The 15,190-nt window shown below is 51.0% G+C and overlaps 2 protein-coding genes across 4 annotated transcripts in view; one reads left to right on the top strand and one right to left on the bottom strand.

Annotated features, from left to right (window-relative positions):
• Window positions 1-190: 190 nt before the first annotated feature.
• Window positions 191-4,126, bottom strand: snrpb2 (small nuclear ribonucleoprotein polypeptide B2). 2 transcript variants are annotated; one of them, XM_072462403.1, is made up of 7 exons: window positions 4,009-4,126; window positions 3,639-3,710; window positions 2,924-3,096; window positions 2,566-2,703; window positions 2,340-2,369; window positions 1,943-2,031; window positions 191-374 (listed from the first exon to the last, which is right to left on the bottom strand). In XM_072462403.1, the coding sequence occupies exons 2-7, from the start codon at window positions 3,700-3,702 to the stop codon at window positions 215-217; spliced, it is 654 nt and encodes a 217-aa protein (XP_072318504.1). In that variant the 5' UTR covers window positions 3,703-3,710; window positions 4,009-4,126; the 3' UTR covers window positions 191-214. The 2 variants fall into 2 exon arrangements, with proteins under 2 accessions (XP_072318504.1, XP_072318505.1); XM_072462404.1 differs by lacking the exon at window positions 2,340-2,369 and having other exon boundaries at window positions 2,536-2,703.
• A 1,850-nt stretch (window positions 4,127-5,976) lies between these two features.
• Window positions 5,977-15,190, top strand: part of kif16ba (kinesin family member 16Ba) — an 85,551-nt gene continuing 76,337 nt past the window's right edge. For both annotated transcript variants that reach the window (XM_072462401.1, XM_072462402.1), the window contains exons 1-3: window positions 5,977-6,286; window positions 12,805-12,868; window positions 14,877-14,990. In XM_072462401.1, the coding sequence (XP_072318502.1) occupies window positions 6,240-6,286; window positions 12,805-12,868; window positions 14,877-14,990 (225 nt within the window). In that variant the 5' untranslated portion in view covers window positions 5,977-6,239. The remainder of the gene's footprint in view (window positions 6,287-12,804; window positions 12,869-14,876; window positions 14,991-15,190) is intronic.

Here is a 15,190-nt window from a genome sequence, read left to right on the forward strand (position 1 = left end):
TTCACTCGTTCAGGCGTCCTTCACTCGTTCAGGCGTCCTTCACTCGTTCAGGCGTCCTTCACTCGTTCAGGCGTCCTTCACTCGTTCAGGCGTCCTTCACTCGTTCAGGCGTTCGTCCTTCACTCGTTCAGGCGTCCTTCACTCGTTCAGGCGTCCTTCACTCGTTCAGGCGTCCTTCACTCGTTCAGGCGTCCTTCACTCGTTCAGGCGTTCTTCACTTCTTGGCGTAGGAGATCCTCATGGCGCAGGTGGCTGTGATCCTGAAGCCCTGCAGCGCGTCTTTGGCCACGCCCCCCTGAGAGTCGCTCTCAAACTCCACAAACGAGATGTCGTGTTTCCCCGGGACAAGACGCACCTCCTTAAAGCCCGGGAACCTGAGGAACAGGAGAAGGTCAGAGGAACGTCAGAGGAACGCCGGGAGAACGTCAGAAGAACGCCGGGAGAACGTCAGAGGAACGTCAGGGGAACGTCGGGAGAACGTCAGAGGAACGTCGGGAGAACGTCAGGAACGTCAGAGGAACGTCAGAGGAACGTCGGGAGAACGTCAGAGGAACGTCGGGAGAACGTCAGGAACGTCAGAGGAACGTCGGGAGAACGTCAGAGGAACGTCAGAGGAACGTCGGGAGAACGTCAGAGGAACGTCAGAGGAACGTCGGGAGAACGTCAGAGGAACGTCAGGAGAACGTCAGAGGAACGTCGGGAGAACGTCAGAGGAACGTCGGGAGAACGTCAGGAACGTCAGAGGAACGTCAGAGGAACGTCGGGAGAACGTCGGGAGAACGTCAGGAGAACGTCGGGAGAACGTCAGAGGAACGTCAGAGGAACGTCGGAAGAACGTCGGAGGAACGTCAGGAACGTCGGGGGAACGTCAGAGGAACGTCGGGAGAACGTCAGGAACGTCAGAGGAACGTCAGAGGAACGTCGGGAGAACGTCGGGAGAACGTCAGAGGAACGTCAGAGGAACGTCGGGAGAACGTCAGAGGAACGTCAGAGGAACGTCGGGAGAACGTCAGAGGAACGTCAGGAGAACGTCAGAGGAACGTCGGGAGAACGTCAGAGGAACGTCGGGAGAACGTCAGGAACGTCAGAGGAACGTCAGAGGAACGTCGGGAGAACGTCGGGAGAACGTCAGGAGAACGTCGGGAGAACGTCAGAGGAACGTCAGAGGAACGTCGGAAGAACGTCGGAAGAACGTCAGGAACGTCGGGGGAACGTCAGAGGAACGTCAGAGGAACGTCAGGAGAACGTCAGAGGAACGTCAGAGGAACGTCAGAGGAACGTCGGGAGAACGTCAGAGGAACGTCAGAGGAACGTCATAGGAACGTCAGAGGAACGTCGGAAGAACGTCGGAAGAACGTCAGAGGAACGTCAGAGGAACGTCGGGAGAACGTCGGGAGAACGTCAGAGGAACGTCAGAGGAACGTCAGAGGAACGTCGGGAGAACGTCAGAGGAACGTCAGAGGAACGTCGGGAGAACGTCAGAGGAACGTCAGAGGAACGTCGGGAGAACGTCAGAGGAACGTCGGGAGAACGTCGGGAGAACATCAGAGGAACGTCAGAGGAACGTCGGGAGAACGTCGGGAGAACATCAGAGGAACGTCGGGAGAACGTCGGGAGAACGTCAGAGGAACGTCAGGGGAATGTCGGGAGAACGTCAGAGGAACGTCGGGAGAACGTCAGGGGAACGTCGGGAGAACGTCGGGGGAAGGTCGGGAGAAGGTCAGGAGAAGGTCAGGGGAAGGTCAGGGGAAGGTCAGGGGAACGTCGGGGGAAGGTCAGGGGAAGGTCAGGGGAAGGTCAGGGGAAGGTCAGGAGAACGTCAGGGGAAGGTCAGGAGAACGTCAGGGGAAGGTCAGGAGAACGTCAGGGGAAGGTCAGGAGAACGTCAGGGGAAGGTCAGGGGGAGGTGGGATTGGAGCAGAGCGGTCCTGGTCAGACTCACTGGTTGAACAGCATGGACAGCATCATCTCGTTGGTTTCCTCGGGCAGGTTACTGAGGAACAGGATGTGGTTTGGAGGATTGTCCGGGACCTGAGGGACGCCAGAGCATCAACATGGAAACGTCTGCGACACGCTAATTACACGCCTATGACATGCCAGTGTTACGCCAGTGACACGCCTATGACGCGGCAGTGACACGCCTATGACGCGGCAGTGACACGCCAATTACGCGCCAGTGACACGCCTATGACGCGGCAGTGACACGCCAATTACGCGCCAGTGACACGCTAATTACGCGCCAGTGACACGCTAATTACGCGCCAGTGACACGCTAATTACGCGCCAGTGACACGCTAATTACGCGCCAGTGATACGCTAATTACGCGCCAATTACGTACCTGAACAGGAGTGTGGGCGGCGATGGCGACCTGAAAACAAGACAATATCCAATAAACGATCATTAAACAGGAAATCAAACACTCCACTATTTATACAGGAAATGACTCTGATCATGTGACACAAGTTATGTTTATGCCACGAGAAAGAAAGAATAGAGGAAGCGGCAGAGGAAACACATTATGGCACCAGGAGAACAGGACTCGGGGCCCAGACCTGCTCTCTCACCTGAGCTGGTCTCTTGTTCTGATTGGCCGCCGCTGCCTCCTGAGCCTTCTTCTTCTTCTCTTTCTTCTTCTCTTTGTCTCCGTACGTTCCCTTCATTTTGGAGATGATCTCGGAGTCGGTTTTAGCGTACTGGATCCTCTGTAACAACCAACCACAGACCGGCTTTAGTCCCGCTTTAGTCCATCTTTAGTCCCTCTTTAGTCCCTCTTTAGTCCCTCTTTAGTCCCTCTTTAGTCCCTCTTTAGTCCCTCTTTAGTCCCTCTTTAGTCCCTCTTAAGTCCCTCTTAAGTCCCTCTTTAGTCCCTCTTTAGTCCCTCTTTAGTCCCTCTTTAGTCCCCCCATGGCCCCGCCCCCGTACCATGGGTTTGTTGTAGAAGGGGAAGCCCTGCAGTTGTCTCAGAGCGTTCGTCGCTGCTGCGAGTTCTTTAAAGACGACGAAGGCCTGTCCTCTCATGGACATAGTCTTCAGCGCCACGATGTCCATGACCTGACCGAACTGAGAGAAGAGCGCGTACAGGGAGCGCTTCAGCTCTGAGGGACGCACAGGGGACACGCACAGGGGACACGCGCACAGAGGGGACACGCGCACACAGGGGACACGCGCACACAGGGGACACGCGCACACAGGGGACACGCGCACACAGGGGACACGCGCACACAGGGGACACGCGCACACAGGGGACACGCGCACACAGGGGAGGCGCGCACACAGGGGAGGCGCACACAGGGGACGCGCGCACACACAGGGGACGCGCACACACAGGGGACGCACAGGAGGGACACGGGACGCACACAGAGACACACAGACGACACACACAGGGGACAGAGACACAGGCGTTAATATCATGGGGTGTTTGTTTACAGACAGAAAAGTGACAGACATAAATAAGAGGACACGGGACGCTCGTGGACGCAGCAGAACTGGGACAAACTCAGAATCACTGGTTCATCTGCGACACATGAAGCTGGTGTCGCTTCTGTGGGGAAATGTCTTCACATGGCAGACATCACGGGAAGGTGACTGCGTCTCCATGGAGACGAGCAGGCGACAGAAATGTTCCAGAGTGTCTCACCTTCTTTCTTCACTTTGTCGTTGATGTTGTTGATGTAAATGGTGTGATTCGGTCTGATGTCCATTTTAAACTCTGAAAATGAGACGATAAACTTTGACTTTTCAGAAATGAACTTAAACACAATAAACCTGCACCACTTTCAGACAAATGTGTCTCAGAAGCAGCTTCACGTTCAATGCGCGGTCCCCATTCATTAGCCACAGTTAGCTCCGGGAGCTAACTCTTCACTTTCCCGCTCTGAATATTCACATTAAACAATCCGCATCGGCAAAAGAAGGACATAAACCTGCGCGTGCGGCGGACGCAGGTCTCTTTACTGCGCATGTGCAGTTATAACAGCGAATTTAGAGCGTTTTAGAGCGTTTCTCACCCGTTTCTGTTTATGCGCCGTGAACACGAAGGACCAACCCGGAAGTGACGCTCGACTCTGATACTGCGGTTTTATCAACTACTGCCGCCGCAGGCCAAGCGAGGTACTGCACCTGCAAAACCAGGACTAAACCAGGACTAAACCAGGTCTAAACCAGGTCTAAACCAGGTCTAAACCAGGACTAAACCAGGACTAAACCAGGACTAAAGCAGGACTAAACCAGGACTAAACCAGGTCTAAACCAGGTCTAAACCAGGACTAAACCAGGACTAAAGCAGGACTAAAGCAGGACTAAACCAGGTCTAAACCAGGTCTAAACCAGGACTAAACCAGGACTAAACCAGGACTAAAGCAGGACTAAACCAGGACTAAACCAGGTCTAAACCAGGTCTAAACCAGGACTAAACCAGGACTAAACCAGGACTAAAGCAGGACTAAACCAGGACTAAACCAGGTCTAAACCAGGTCTAAACCAGGACTAAACCAGGTCTAAACCAGGTCTAAACCAGGTCTAAACCAGGACTAAACCAGGACTAAACCAGGACTAAAGCAGGACTAAAGCAGGACTAAACCAGGTCTAAACCAGGACTAAACCAGGACTAAACCAGGTCTAAACCAGGTCTAAACCAGGACTAAAGCAGGACTAAAGCAGGACTAAACCAGGTCTAAACCAGGTCTAAACCAGGACTAAACCAGGACTAAACCAGGTCTAAACCAGGACTAAAGCAGGACTAAAGCAGGACTAAAGCAGGACTAAACCAGGACTAAACCAGGTCTAAACCAGGTCTAAACCAGGTCTAAACCAGGACTAAACCAGGACTAAACCAGGACTAAAGCAGGACTAAACCAGGTCTAAACCAGGTCTAAACCAGGACTAAACCAGGACTAAACCAGGACTAAAGCAGGACTAAACCAGGACTAAACCAGGTCTAAACCAGGTCTAAACCAGGACTAAACCAGGTCTAAACCAGGTCTAAACCAGGTCTAAACCAGGACTAAACCAGGACTAAACCAGGACTAAAGCAGGACTAAACCAGGACTAAACCAGGTCTAAACCAGGACTAAACCAGGACTAAACCAGGTCTAAACCAGGTCTAAACCAGGTCTAAACCAGGACTAAACCAGGACTAAACCAGGACTAAAGCAGGACTAAACCAGGACTAAACCAGGTCTAAACCAGGTCTAAACCAGGACTAAACCAGGTCTAAACCAGGTCTAAACCAGGTCTAAACCAGGACTAAACCAGGACTAAACCAGGACTAAAGCAGGACTAAAGCAGGACTAAACCAGGTCTAAACCAGGACTAAACCAGGACTAAACCAGGTCTAAACCAGGTCTAAACCAGGACTAAAGCAGGACTAAAGCAGGACTAAACCAGGTCTAAACCAGGTCTAAACCAGGACTAAACCAGGACTAAACCAGGTCTAAACCAGGACTAAAGCAGGACTAAAGCAGGACTAAAGCAGGACTAAACCAGGACTAAACCAGGTCTAAACCAGGTCTAAACCAGGACTAAACCAGGACTAAAGCAGGACTAAAGCAGGACTAAACCAGGACTAAACCAGGTCTAAACCAGGACTAAACCAGGTCTAAACCAGGTCTAAACCAGGACTAAACCAGGACTAAACCAGGGCTGAACCAGGTCTAAACCAGGACTAAACCAGGACTAAACCCGGTCTAAACCAGGACTAAACCAGGTCTAAACCAGGACTAAACCAGGACTAAACCCGGTCTAAACCAGGACTAAACCAGGACTAAACCAGGGCTAAACCAGGACTAAACCAGGTCTAAACCAGGGCTAAACCAGGGCTAAACCAGGTCTAAACCAGGACTAAACCAGGTCTAAACCAGGAATAAACCACGACTAAAGTATAAATAGGTTAGTATTCTTGCATTTCACGCCTGTGTCTTTAAAAACGTACATAAACGTGGTTTGTCCCGCTCGGGCTTCTGTACCCGGTTTGTTGACATCCCGGTGCTCCTGCGGGTGTTCCTCCTCCCGGTGCAGTTCCGCCTCACACCGGGGCTTCTCCACGCACTCTGCCCAGGTCCAGAGGCGCTTTCCCCGCTTATCACCGCGAACTTCGCCCGGGCCTCAGCCTCTGTGAGCGTGAACCGGGACCAGAGCGGGACCAGATCGGGAACCGACCGGGACCAGAGCGGGACCAGACCGGGATCCGACCGGGGACCAGAGCGGACCGGGACCCGACCGGGGCCGCCGCGGGGGAACCATGGCGTCGGTGCGGGTCGCTGTCCGGGTCCGGCCCATGAACCGGCGGTAAGCGGCGGGCTCCAGCCGGGTTTAGGTGCTTTCTTTGGGGCTGAACAGGACCAGGACGGACGCTGAGTCACGGGGCCTCCGGTGTACGGCTGTAGTCGACTAAATGCACGACCGATTAGTCGACTAAAAGGGGGTGTGGTCAAACCTCGAAAATATCACGTTTTTCAAGAAGAGCTGCACAGGAAAAACAACTATTCACACAAGAAAGTAAACAAAGGTTAGAGATGTGTAACTGAGATTAAACTCTATATTTTAACATGGCACCAGCAGGAGGCCGCTCCATGTTTAGTCCTGACTCTGGCACCAGCAGGAGGCCGCTCCATGTTTAGTCCTGACTCTGGCACCAGCAGGAGGCCGCTCCATGTTTAGTCCTGACTCTGGCACCAGCAGGAGGCCGCTCCATGTTTAGTCCTGACTCTGGCACCAGCAGGAGGCCGCTCCATGTTTAGTCCTGACTCTGGCACCAGCAGGAGGCCGCTCCATGTTTAGTCCTGACACTGGCACCAGCCTCGACTCTGGCACCAGCAGGAGGCCGCTCCATGTTTAGTCCTGACTCTGGCACCAGCAGGAGGCCGCTCCATGTTTAGTCCTGACTCTGGCACCAGCAGGAGGCCGCTCCATGTTTAGTCCTGACTCTGGCACCAGCAGGAGGCCGGTCCATGTTTAGTCCTGACTCTGGCACCAGCAGGAGGCCGGTCCATGTTGAGTCATGACTCTGGCACCAGCAGGAGGCCGGTCCATGTTTAGTCCTGACTCTGGCACCAGCAGGAGGCCGCTCCATGTTTAGTCCTGACTCTGGCACCAGCAGGAGGCCGCTCCATGTTTAGTCCTGACTCTGGCACCAGCAGGAGGCCGCTCCATGTTTAGTCCTGACTCTGGCACCAGCAGGAGGCCGCTCCATGTTTAGTCCTGACTCTGGCACCAGCAGGAGGCTGGTCCATGTTTAGTCCTGACTCTGGCACCAGCAGGAGGCCGCTCCATGTTTAGTCCTGACTCTGGCACCAGCAGGAGGCAGGTCCATGTTTAGTCCTGACTCTGGCACCAGCAGGAGGCCGCTCCATGTTTAGTCCTGACTCTGGCACCAGCAGGAGGCCGCTCCATGTTTAGTCCTGACTCTGGCACAGGCAGGAGGCTGGTCCATGTTTAGTCCTGACTCTGGCACCAGCAGGAGGCCGCTCCATGTTTAGTCCTGACTCTGGCACCAGCAGGAGGCCGCTCCATGTTTAGTCCTGACTCTGGCACCAACAGGAGGCCGGTCCATGTTTAGTCCTGACTCTGGCACCAGCAGGAGGCCGGTCCATGTTTAGTCCTGACTCTGGCACCAGCAGGAGGCCGGTCCATGTTTAGTCCTGACTCTGGCACCAGCAGGAGGCCGGTCCATGTTTAGTCCTGACTCTGGCACCAGCAGGAGGCCCATGTTTAGCACCAGCAGGAGGCCGCTCCATGTTTAGTCCTGACTCTGGCACCAGCAGGAGGCCGCTCCATGTTTAGTCCTGACTCTGGCACCAGCAGGAGGCCGCTCCATGTTTAGTCCTGACTCTGGCACCAGCAGGAGGCCGCTCCATGTTTAGTCCTGACTCTGGCACCAGCAGGAGGCCGGTCCATGTTTAGTCCTGACTCTGGCACCAGCAGGAGGCCGCTCCATGTTTAGTCCTGACACTGGCACCAGCCTCGACTCTGGCACCAGCAGGAGGCCGCTCCATGTTTAGTCCTGACTCTGGCACCAGCAGGAGGCCGCTCCATGTTTAGTCCTGACTCTGGCACCAGCAGGAGGCCGCTCCATGTTTAGTCCTGACTCTGGCACCAGCAGGAGGCTGGTCCATGTTTAGTCCTGACTCTGGCACCAGCAGGAGGCCGCTCCATGTTTAGTCCTGACTCTGGCACCAGCAGGAGGCTGGTCCATGTTTAGTCCTGACTCTGGCACCAGCAGGAGGCTGGTCCATGTTTAGTCCTGACTCTGGCACCAGCAGGAGGCCGCTCCATGTTTAGTCCTGACTCTGGCACCAGCAGGAGGCCGGTCCATGTTTAGTCCTGACTCTGGCACCAGCAGGAGGCCGGTCCATGTTTAGTCCTGACTCTGGCACCAGCAGGAGGCCGGTCCATGTTTAGTCCTGACTCTGGCACCAGCAGGAGGCCGGTCCATGGTTAGTCCTGACTCTGGCACCAGCAGGAGGCCGGTCCATGTTTAGTCCTGACTCTGGCACCAGCAGGAGGCCGGTCCATGTTTAGTCCTGACTCTGGCACCAGCAGGAGGCCGGTCCATGTTTAGTCCTGACTCTGGCACCAGCAGGAGGCCGGTCCATGTTTAGTCCTGACTCTGGAACCAGCAGGAGGCCGGTCCATGTTGAGTCATGACTCTGGCACCAGCAGGAGGCTGGTCCATGTTTTGTCCTGACTCTGGCACCAGCAGGAGGCCGCTCCATGTTTAGTCCTGACTCTGGCACCAGCAGGAGGCCGCTCCATGTTTAGTCCTGACTCTGGCACCAGCAGGAGGCCGGTCCATGTTTAGTCCTGACTCTGGCACCAGCAGGAGGCCGGTCCATGTTTAGTCCTGACTCTGGCACCAGCAGGAGGCCCATGTTTAGCACCAGCAGGAGGCCGCTCCATGTTTAGTCCTGACTGTGGCACCAGCAGGAGGCCGCTCCATGTTTAGTCCTGACTCTGGCACTAGCAGGAGGCCGCTCCATGTTTAGTCATGACTCTGGCACCAGCAGGAGGCCGCTCAATGTTTAGTCCTGACTCTGGCACCAGCAGGAGGCCGCTCCATGTTTAGTCCTGACTCTGGCACCAGCAGGAGGCCGCTCCATGTTTAGTCCTGACTCTGGCACCAGCAGGAGGCCGGTCCATGTTTAGTCCTGACTCTGGCACCAGCAGGAGGCCGGTCCATGTTTAGTCCTGACTCTGGCACCAGCAGGAGGCCGGTCCATGTTTAGTCCTGACTCTGGCACCAGCAGGAGGCCGGTCCATGTTTAGTCCTGACTCTGGCACTAGCAGGAGGCCGGTCCATGTTTAGTCCTGACTCTGGCACCAGCAGGAGGCCGGTCCATGTTTAGTCCTGACTCTGGCACCAGCAGGAGGCCGGTCCATGTTTAGTCCTGACTCTGGCACCAGCAGGAGGCCGGTCCATGTTTAGTCCTGACTCTGGCACCAGCAGGAGGCCGGTCCATGTTTAGTCCTGACTCTGGCACCAGCAGGAGGCCGGTCCATGTTTAGTCCTGACTCTGGCACCAGCAGGAGGCCGCTCCATGTTGAGTCCTGACTCTGGCACCAGCAGGAGTCCGGTCCATGTTTAGTCCTGACTCTGGCACCAGCAGGAGGCCGGTCCATGTTTAGTCCTGACTCTGGCACCAGCAGGAGGCCGGTCCATGTTTAGTCCTGACTCTGGCACCAGCAGGAGGCCGCTCCATGTTTAGTCCTGACTCTGGCACCAACAGGAGGCCAGTCCATGTTTAGTCCTGACTCTGGCACCAGCAGGAGGCCGGTCCATGTTTAGTCCTGACTCTGGCACCAGCAGGAGGCCGCTCCATGTTTAGTCCTGACTCTGGCACCAACAGGAGGCCAGTCCATGTTTAGTCCTGACTCTGGCACCAGCAGGAGGCCGGTCCATGTTTAGTCCTGACTCTGGCACCAGCAGGAGGCCGGTCCATGTTTAGTCCTGACTCTGGCACCAGCAGGAGGCCGGTCCATGTTTAGTCCTGACTCTGGCACCAGCAGGAGGCCGGTCCATGTTTAGTCCTGACTCTGGCACCAGCAGGAGGCCGGTCCATGTTTAGTCCAGTTTCGTCTGCATAATTGTGAAACAACAAAGGATTTTCTGGCGGCACAAAATCCCTGTTTAATCAAGAAAGTTGCAAAGAGCCACATAGTGAGACTAAAGAGAGCCACATAGTGAGACTAAAGAGCCACATAGTGAGACTAAAGAGCCACATAGTGAGACTAAAGAGCCACATAGTGAGACTAAAGAGCCACATAGTGAGACTAAAGAGAGCCACATAGTGAGACTAAAGAGAGCCACATAGTGAGACTAAAGAGAGCCACATAGTGAGACTAAAGAGCCACATAGTGAGACTAAAGAGCCACATAGTGAGACTAAAGAGCCACATAGTGAGACCAAAGAGCCACATAGTGAGACCAAAGAGCCACATAGTGAGACCAAAGAGCCACATAGTGAGACCAAAGAGCCACATAGTGAGACCAAAGAGCCACATAGTGAGACCAAAGAGCCACATAGTGAGACTAAAGAGAGCCACATAGTGAGACTAAAGAGCCACATAGTGAGACTAAAGAGAGCCACATAGTGAGACTAAAGAGCCACATAGTGAGACCAAAGAGCCACATAGTGAGACTAAAGAGCCACATAGTGAGACTAAAGAGAGCCACATAGTGAGACTAAAGAGCCACATAGTGAGACTAAAGAGAGCCACATAGTGAGACTAAAGAGCCACATAGTGAGACTAAAGAGAGCCACATAGTGAGACTAAAGAGAGCCACATAGTGAGACTAGAGAGCCACATAGTGAGACTAAAGAGCCACATAGTGAGACTAAAGAGCCACATAGTGAGACTAAAGAGAGCCACATAGTGAGACTAAAGAGCCACATAGTGAGACTAAAGAGCCACATAGTGAGACTAAAGAGCCACATAGTGAGACTAAAGAGAGCCACATAGTGAGACCAAAGAGCCACATAGTGAGACTAAAGAGAGCCACATAGTGAGACCAAAGAGCCACATAGTGAGACCAAAGAGCCACATAGTGAGACCAAAGAGCCACATAGTGAGACTAAAGAGCCACATAGTGAGACTAAAGAGAGCCACATAGTGAGACTAAAGAGAGCCACATAGTGAGACTAAAGAGCCACATAGTGAGACTAAAGAGCCACATAGTGAGACTAAAGAGCCACATAGTGAGACTAAAGAGCCACATAGTGAGACTAAAGAGCCACATAGTGAGACTAAAGAGAGCCACATAGTGAGACTAAAGAGAGCCACATAGTGAGACTAAAGAGAGCCACATAGTGAGACTAAAGAGAGCCACATAGTGAGACTAAAGAGAGCCACATAGTGAGACTAAAGAGCCACATAGTGAGACTAAAGAGCCACATAGTGAGACTAAAGAGCCACATAGTGAGACCAAAGAGCCACATAGTGAGACTAAAGAGCCACATAGTGAGACTAAAGAGCCACATAGTGAGACCAAAGAGCCACATAGTGAGACCAAAGAGCCACATAGTGAGGCCAAAGAGCCACATAGTGAGGCCAAAGAGCCACATAGTGAGACCAAAGAGCCACATAGTGAGACCAAAGAGCCACATAGTGAGACTAAAGAGCCACATAGTGAGACTAAAGAGAGCCACATAGTGAGACTAAAGAGAGCCACATAGTGAGACTAAAGAGCCACATAGTGAGACTAAAGAGAGCCACATAGTGAGACTAAAGAGCCACATAGTGAGACTAAAGAGAGCCACATAGTGAGACTAAAGAGAGCCACATAGTGAGACTAAAGAGAGCCACATAGTGAGACTAAAGAGCCACATAGTGAGACTAAAGAGCCACATAGTGAGACTAAAGAGCCACATAGTGAGACTAAAGAGAGCCACATAGTTAGACTAAAGAGAGCCACATAGTTAGACTAAAGAGAGCCACATAGTGAGACTAAAGAGAGCCACATAGTGAGACTAAAGAGAGCCACATAGTGAGACTAAAGAGCCACATAGTGAGACTAAAGAGCCACATAGTGAGACTAAAGAGAGCCACATAGTGAGACTAAAGAGAGCCACATAGTGAGACTAAAGAGAGCCACATAGTGAGACTAAAGAGAGCCACATAGTGAGACTAAAGAGAGCCACATAGTGAGACTAAAGAGCCACATAGTGAGACTAAAGAGCCAGAGGCTCTCTCACACGTCAGACACTAGAGTTCAGGACCACAGAGCGTCGTGCAGCTTCATCTTAAAGACACAAACACTGGATCAAAGACAGAGGAGAAGATTCTGAGCAGGACAAAAGATGAAGAGAAAGAGTTACAGAGATGATCTTTGTTCAAACAGACCGGCGGTGTATAACAGTGTGTTGAAGCCCGGGTCATTCTGATGCTCATCAGGTACTCAGTGATGAGGGAGCTACAGTCACGTTACAAGGCTGATGGGGGAACTGTAAACAGGACAGGCATTCATCAGGAGGCTCCGCCTGGTGGGCGGGGCTTACTCGGAGTAGTAGAAATGTCTGAGTTCTAAATCTCGCTCCTCAGATTGAGAATGACTCTTGGATGAGTCAAAACGTGTTTCTACTCTTGAACCCTGCTGGACGAATGAGGGATTACACCCACTTCTCTAAAGCAACAAGACTGTAGCTTTGTCACAAATTAATGATAGTACACAAAAAGTACACATGACAATATATCGATACAGCTCCCACGATATCGATACAGCTCCCACGATATCGATACAGCTCCCACGATATCGATACTGCTCCCACGATATCGATCCTGTGTTTGACATCAGTGTCATGTATTTTTCAGAGAGAAGGATCTGTCGGCCCAGAACATCATCAGGATGGACGACAACAAGACCACCATCACTAAAGTAAGTGCTGCTTCTGCTAAAGCCAAAGCTAATGTTACTGCTAATGCTAATGTTACTGCTAATGTTACTGCTACAGCTAATGGTATGCTAATGTTACTGCTACTGCTAATGTTACTGCTACTGCTACAGCTAATATTACTGCTAATGTTTCTGCTACTGCTAATGTTACTGCTACAGCTAATGTTACTGCTACTGCTACAGCTAATATTACTGCTAATGTTTCTGCTACTGCTAATGTTACTGCTACAGCTAATGTTATGATAATATTACTGCTAATGTTTCTGCTACTGCTAATGTTACTGCTACAGCTAATGTTATGAAAATGTTACTTCTAATGTTAATGCTACTGCTACTGCTACTGCTAATGTTACTGCTACTGCTAATGTTCCTGCTAATGTTCCTGCTAATGCTACTGCTACAGCTAATGCTACTGCTACAGGTAATGTTACTGCTACAGCTAACGTTACTGCTACTGCTAATGTTACTGCTAAAGCTAATGTTACTGCTACTGCCATTGCTAATGCTACTACTAATGTTACTGCTACTGCCAATGTTACTGCTACTGCTACTGCTACTGCTAATGTTACTGCTAATGTTACTGCTACTGCCAATGTTACTGCTACTGCTACTGCTACTGCTAATGTTACTGCTAATGTTACTGCTAATGTTACTGCTACTGCTAATGTTCCTGCTAATGTTCCTGCTAATGCTACTGCTACAGCTAATGCTACTGCTACAGGTAATGTTACTACTACAGCTAACGTTACTGCTACTGCAAATGTTACTGCTAAAGCTAATGTTACTGCTACTGCCATTGCTAATGCTACTACTAATGTTACTGCTACTGCCAATGTTACTGCTACTGCTAATGTTACTGCTAATGTTACTGCTACTTTTACTGCTACTGCCAATGTTACTGCTAATGTTACTGCTACTGCTGATGTTACGGCTAATGTTACTGCTACAGCTAATGTTATGATAATGTTACTGCTACTATTACTTCTAATGTTACTGCTACTGCTAATGTTACTGCTACTGCTAATGTTACTGCTACTGCTAATATTACTGCTAATGTTACTGCTACTGCCAATGTTACTGCTACTGCCAATGTTACTGCTACTGCTAATGTTACTGCTAATGTTACTGCTACTGCAACTTTTACTGCTACTGCTAATGTTACTGCTAATGTTACTGCTACTGCTAATGTTATGGCTAATGTTACTGCTACTGCTAATGTTACGGCTAAAGTTACTGCTACTGCTAATGTTATGCTGATGTTACTGCTACAGCTAATGTTATGATGTTACTGCTAATGTTACTGCTACAGCTAATGTTATGATGTTACTGCTAATGTTACTGCTACAGCTAATGTTATGCTGATGTTATGCTAATGTTACTGCTACAGCTAATGTTACTGCTAATGTTTCTGTCACTGCTAATGTTACTGCTACAGATAATGTTATGATAATGTTACTGCTACAGCTAATGTTATGATAATGTTACTGCTAATGTAACTACTAATGTTACTGCTACTGCTAATCTTACTGCTACTGCTAATGTTACTGCTAATTTTACTGCTACTGCTAATGTTTCTGCTAATGTTACCGTGACTGCTAATGTTACCGCTAATGTTACTGCTACTGCTAATGTTATGGCTAACGTTACTGCTACTGCTGATGTTACGGCTTATGTTACGGCTAATGTTTGTGCTACAGCTAATGTTATGCTAATGTTATGCTACTGTTATGCTAATGTTATGCTAATATTATACTTATGTTATGCTAAAGTTATACTTATGTTATGCTGATGTTACTGCTAATCAGAGCTGTCAAAGTACAGACTGCAGATCTTCTCCAGGATCCTGCTGGTTCATGTGGAGATGATTAGGCCTTTTATTTTGTTTACGGATGAATCTTTTTCATGTTGGATTATGTTTACTCTGGACTTGACTGTGATGAATCTGTCGTTCTGTTTATGGAATGATCTGAATAATCCGTGTCTTTCTCAGATTTCTGATGCTGTTTCCGGAGACTCGCTCAGAGATCGAACCAAGACTTTCACCTACGACTTTTCCTACGACTCCTCAGACCCAAACAGCCCTCGATTCACCGCCCAGGACCAGGTGAGGACTAGACCGGGACCAGGTGAGGACTAGACCGGGACCAGGTGAGGACTAGACCGGGACCAGGTGAGGACTAGACCGGGACCAGGTGAGAAATAGACCGGGACCAGGTGAGGGCTAGACCGGGACCAGGTGAGGACTAGACCGGGACCAGGTGAGAACTAGACCGGGACCAGGTGAGGGCTAGACCGGGACCAGGT

Source organism: Eucyclogobius newberryi, unplaced genomic scaffold (assembly GCF_026437365.1).
Source record: "Eucyclogobius newberryi isolate DKJ021-1_F unplaced genomic scaffold, fEucNew1.0.hap1 SCAF_4, whole genome shotgun sequence".
Lineage (NCBI taxonomy): Eukaryota > Metazoa > Chordata > Actinopteri > Gobiiformes > Gobiidae > Eucyclogobius > Eucyclogobius newberryi.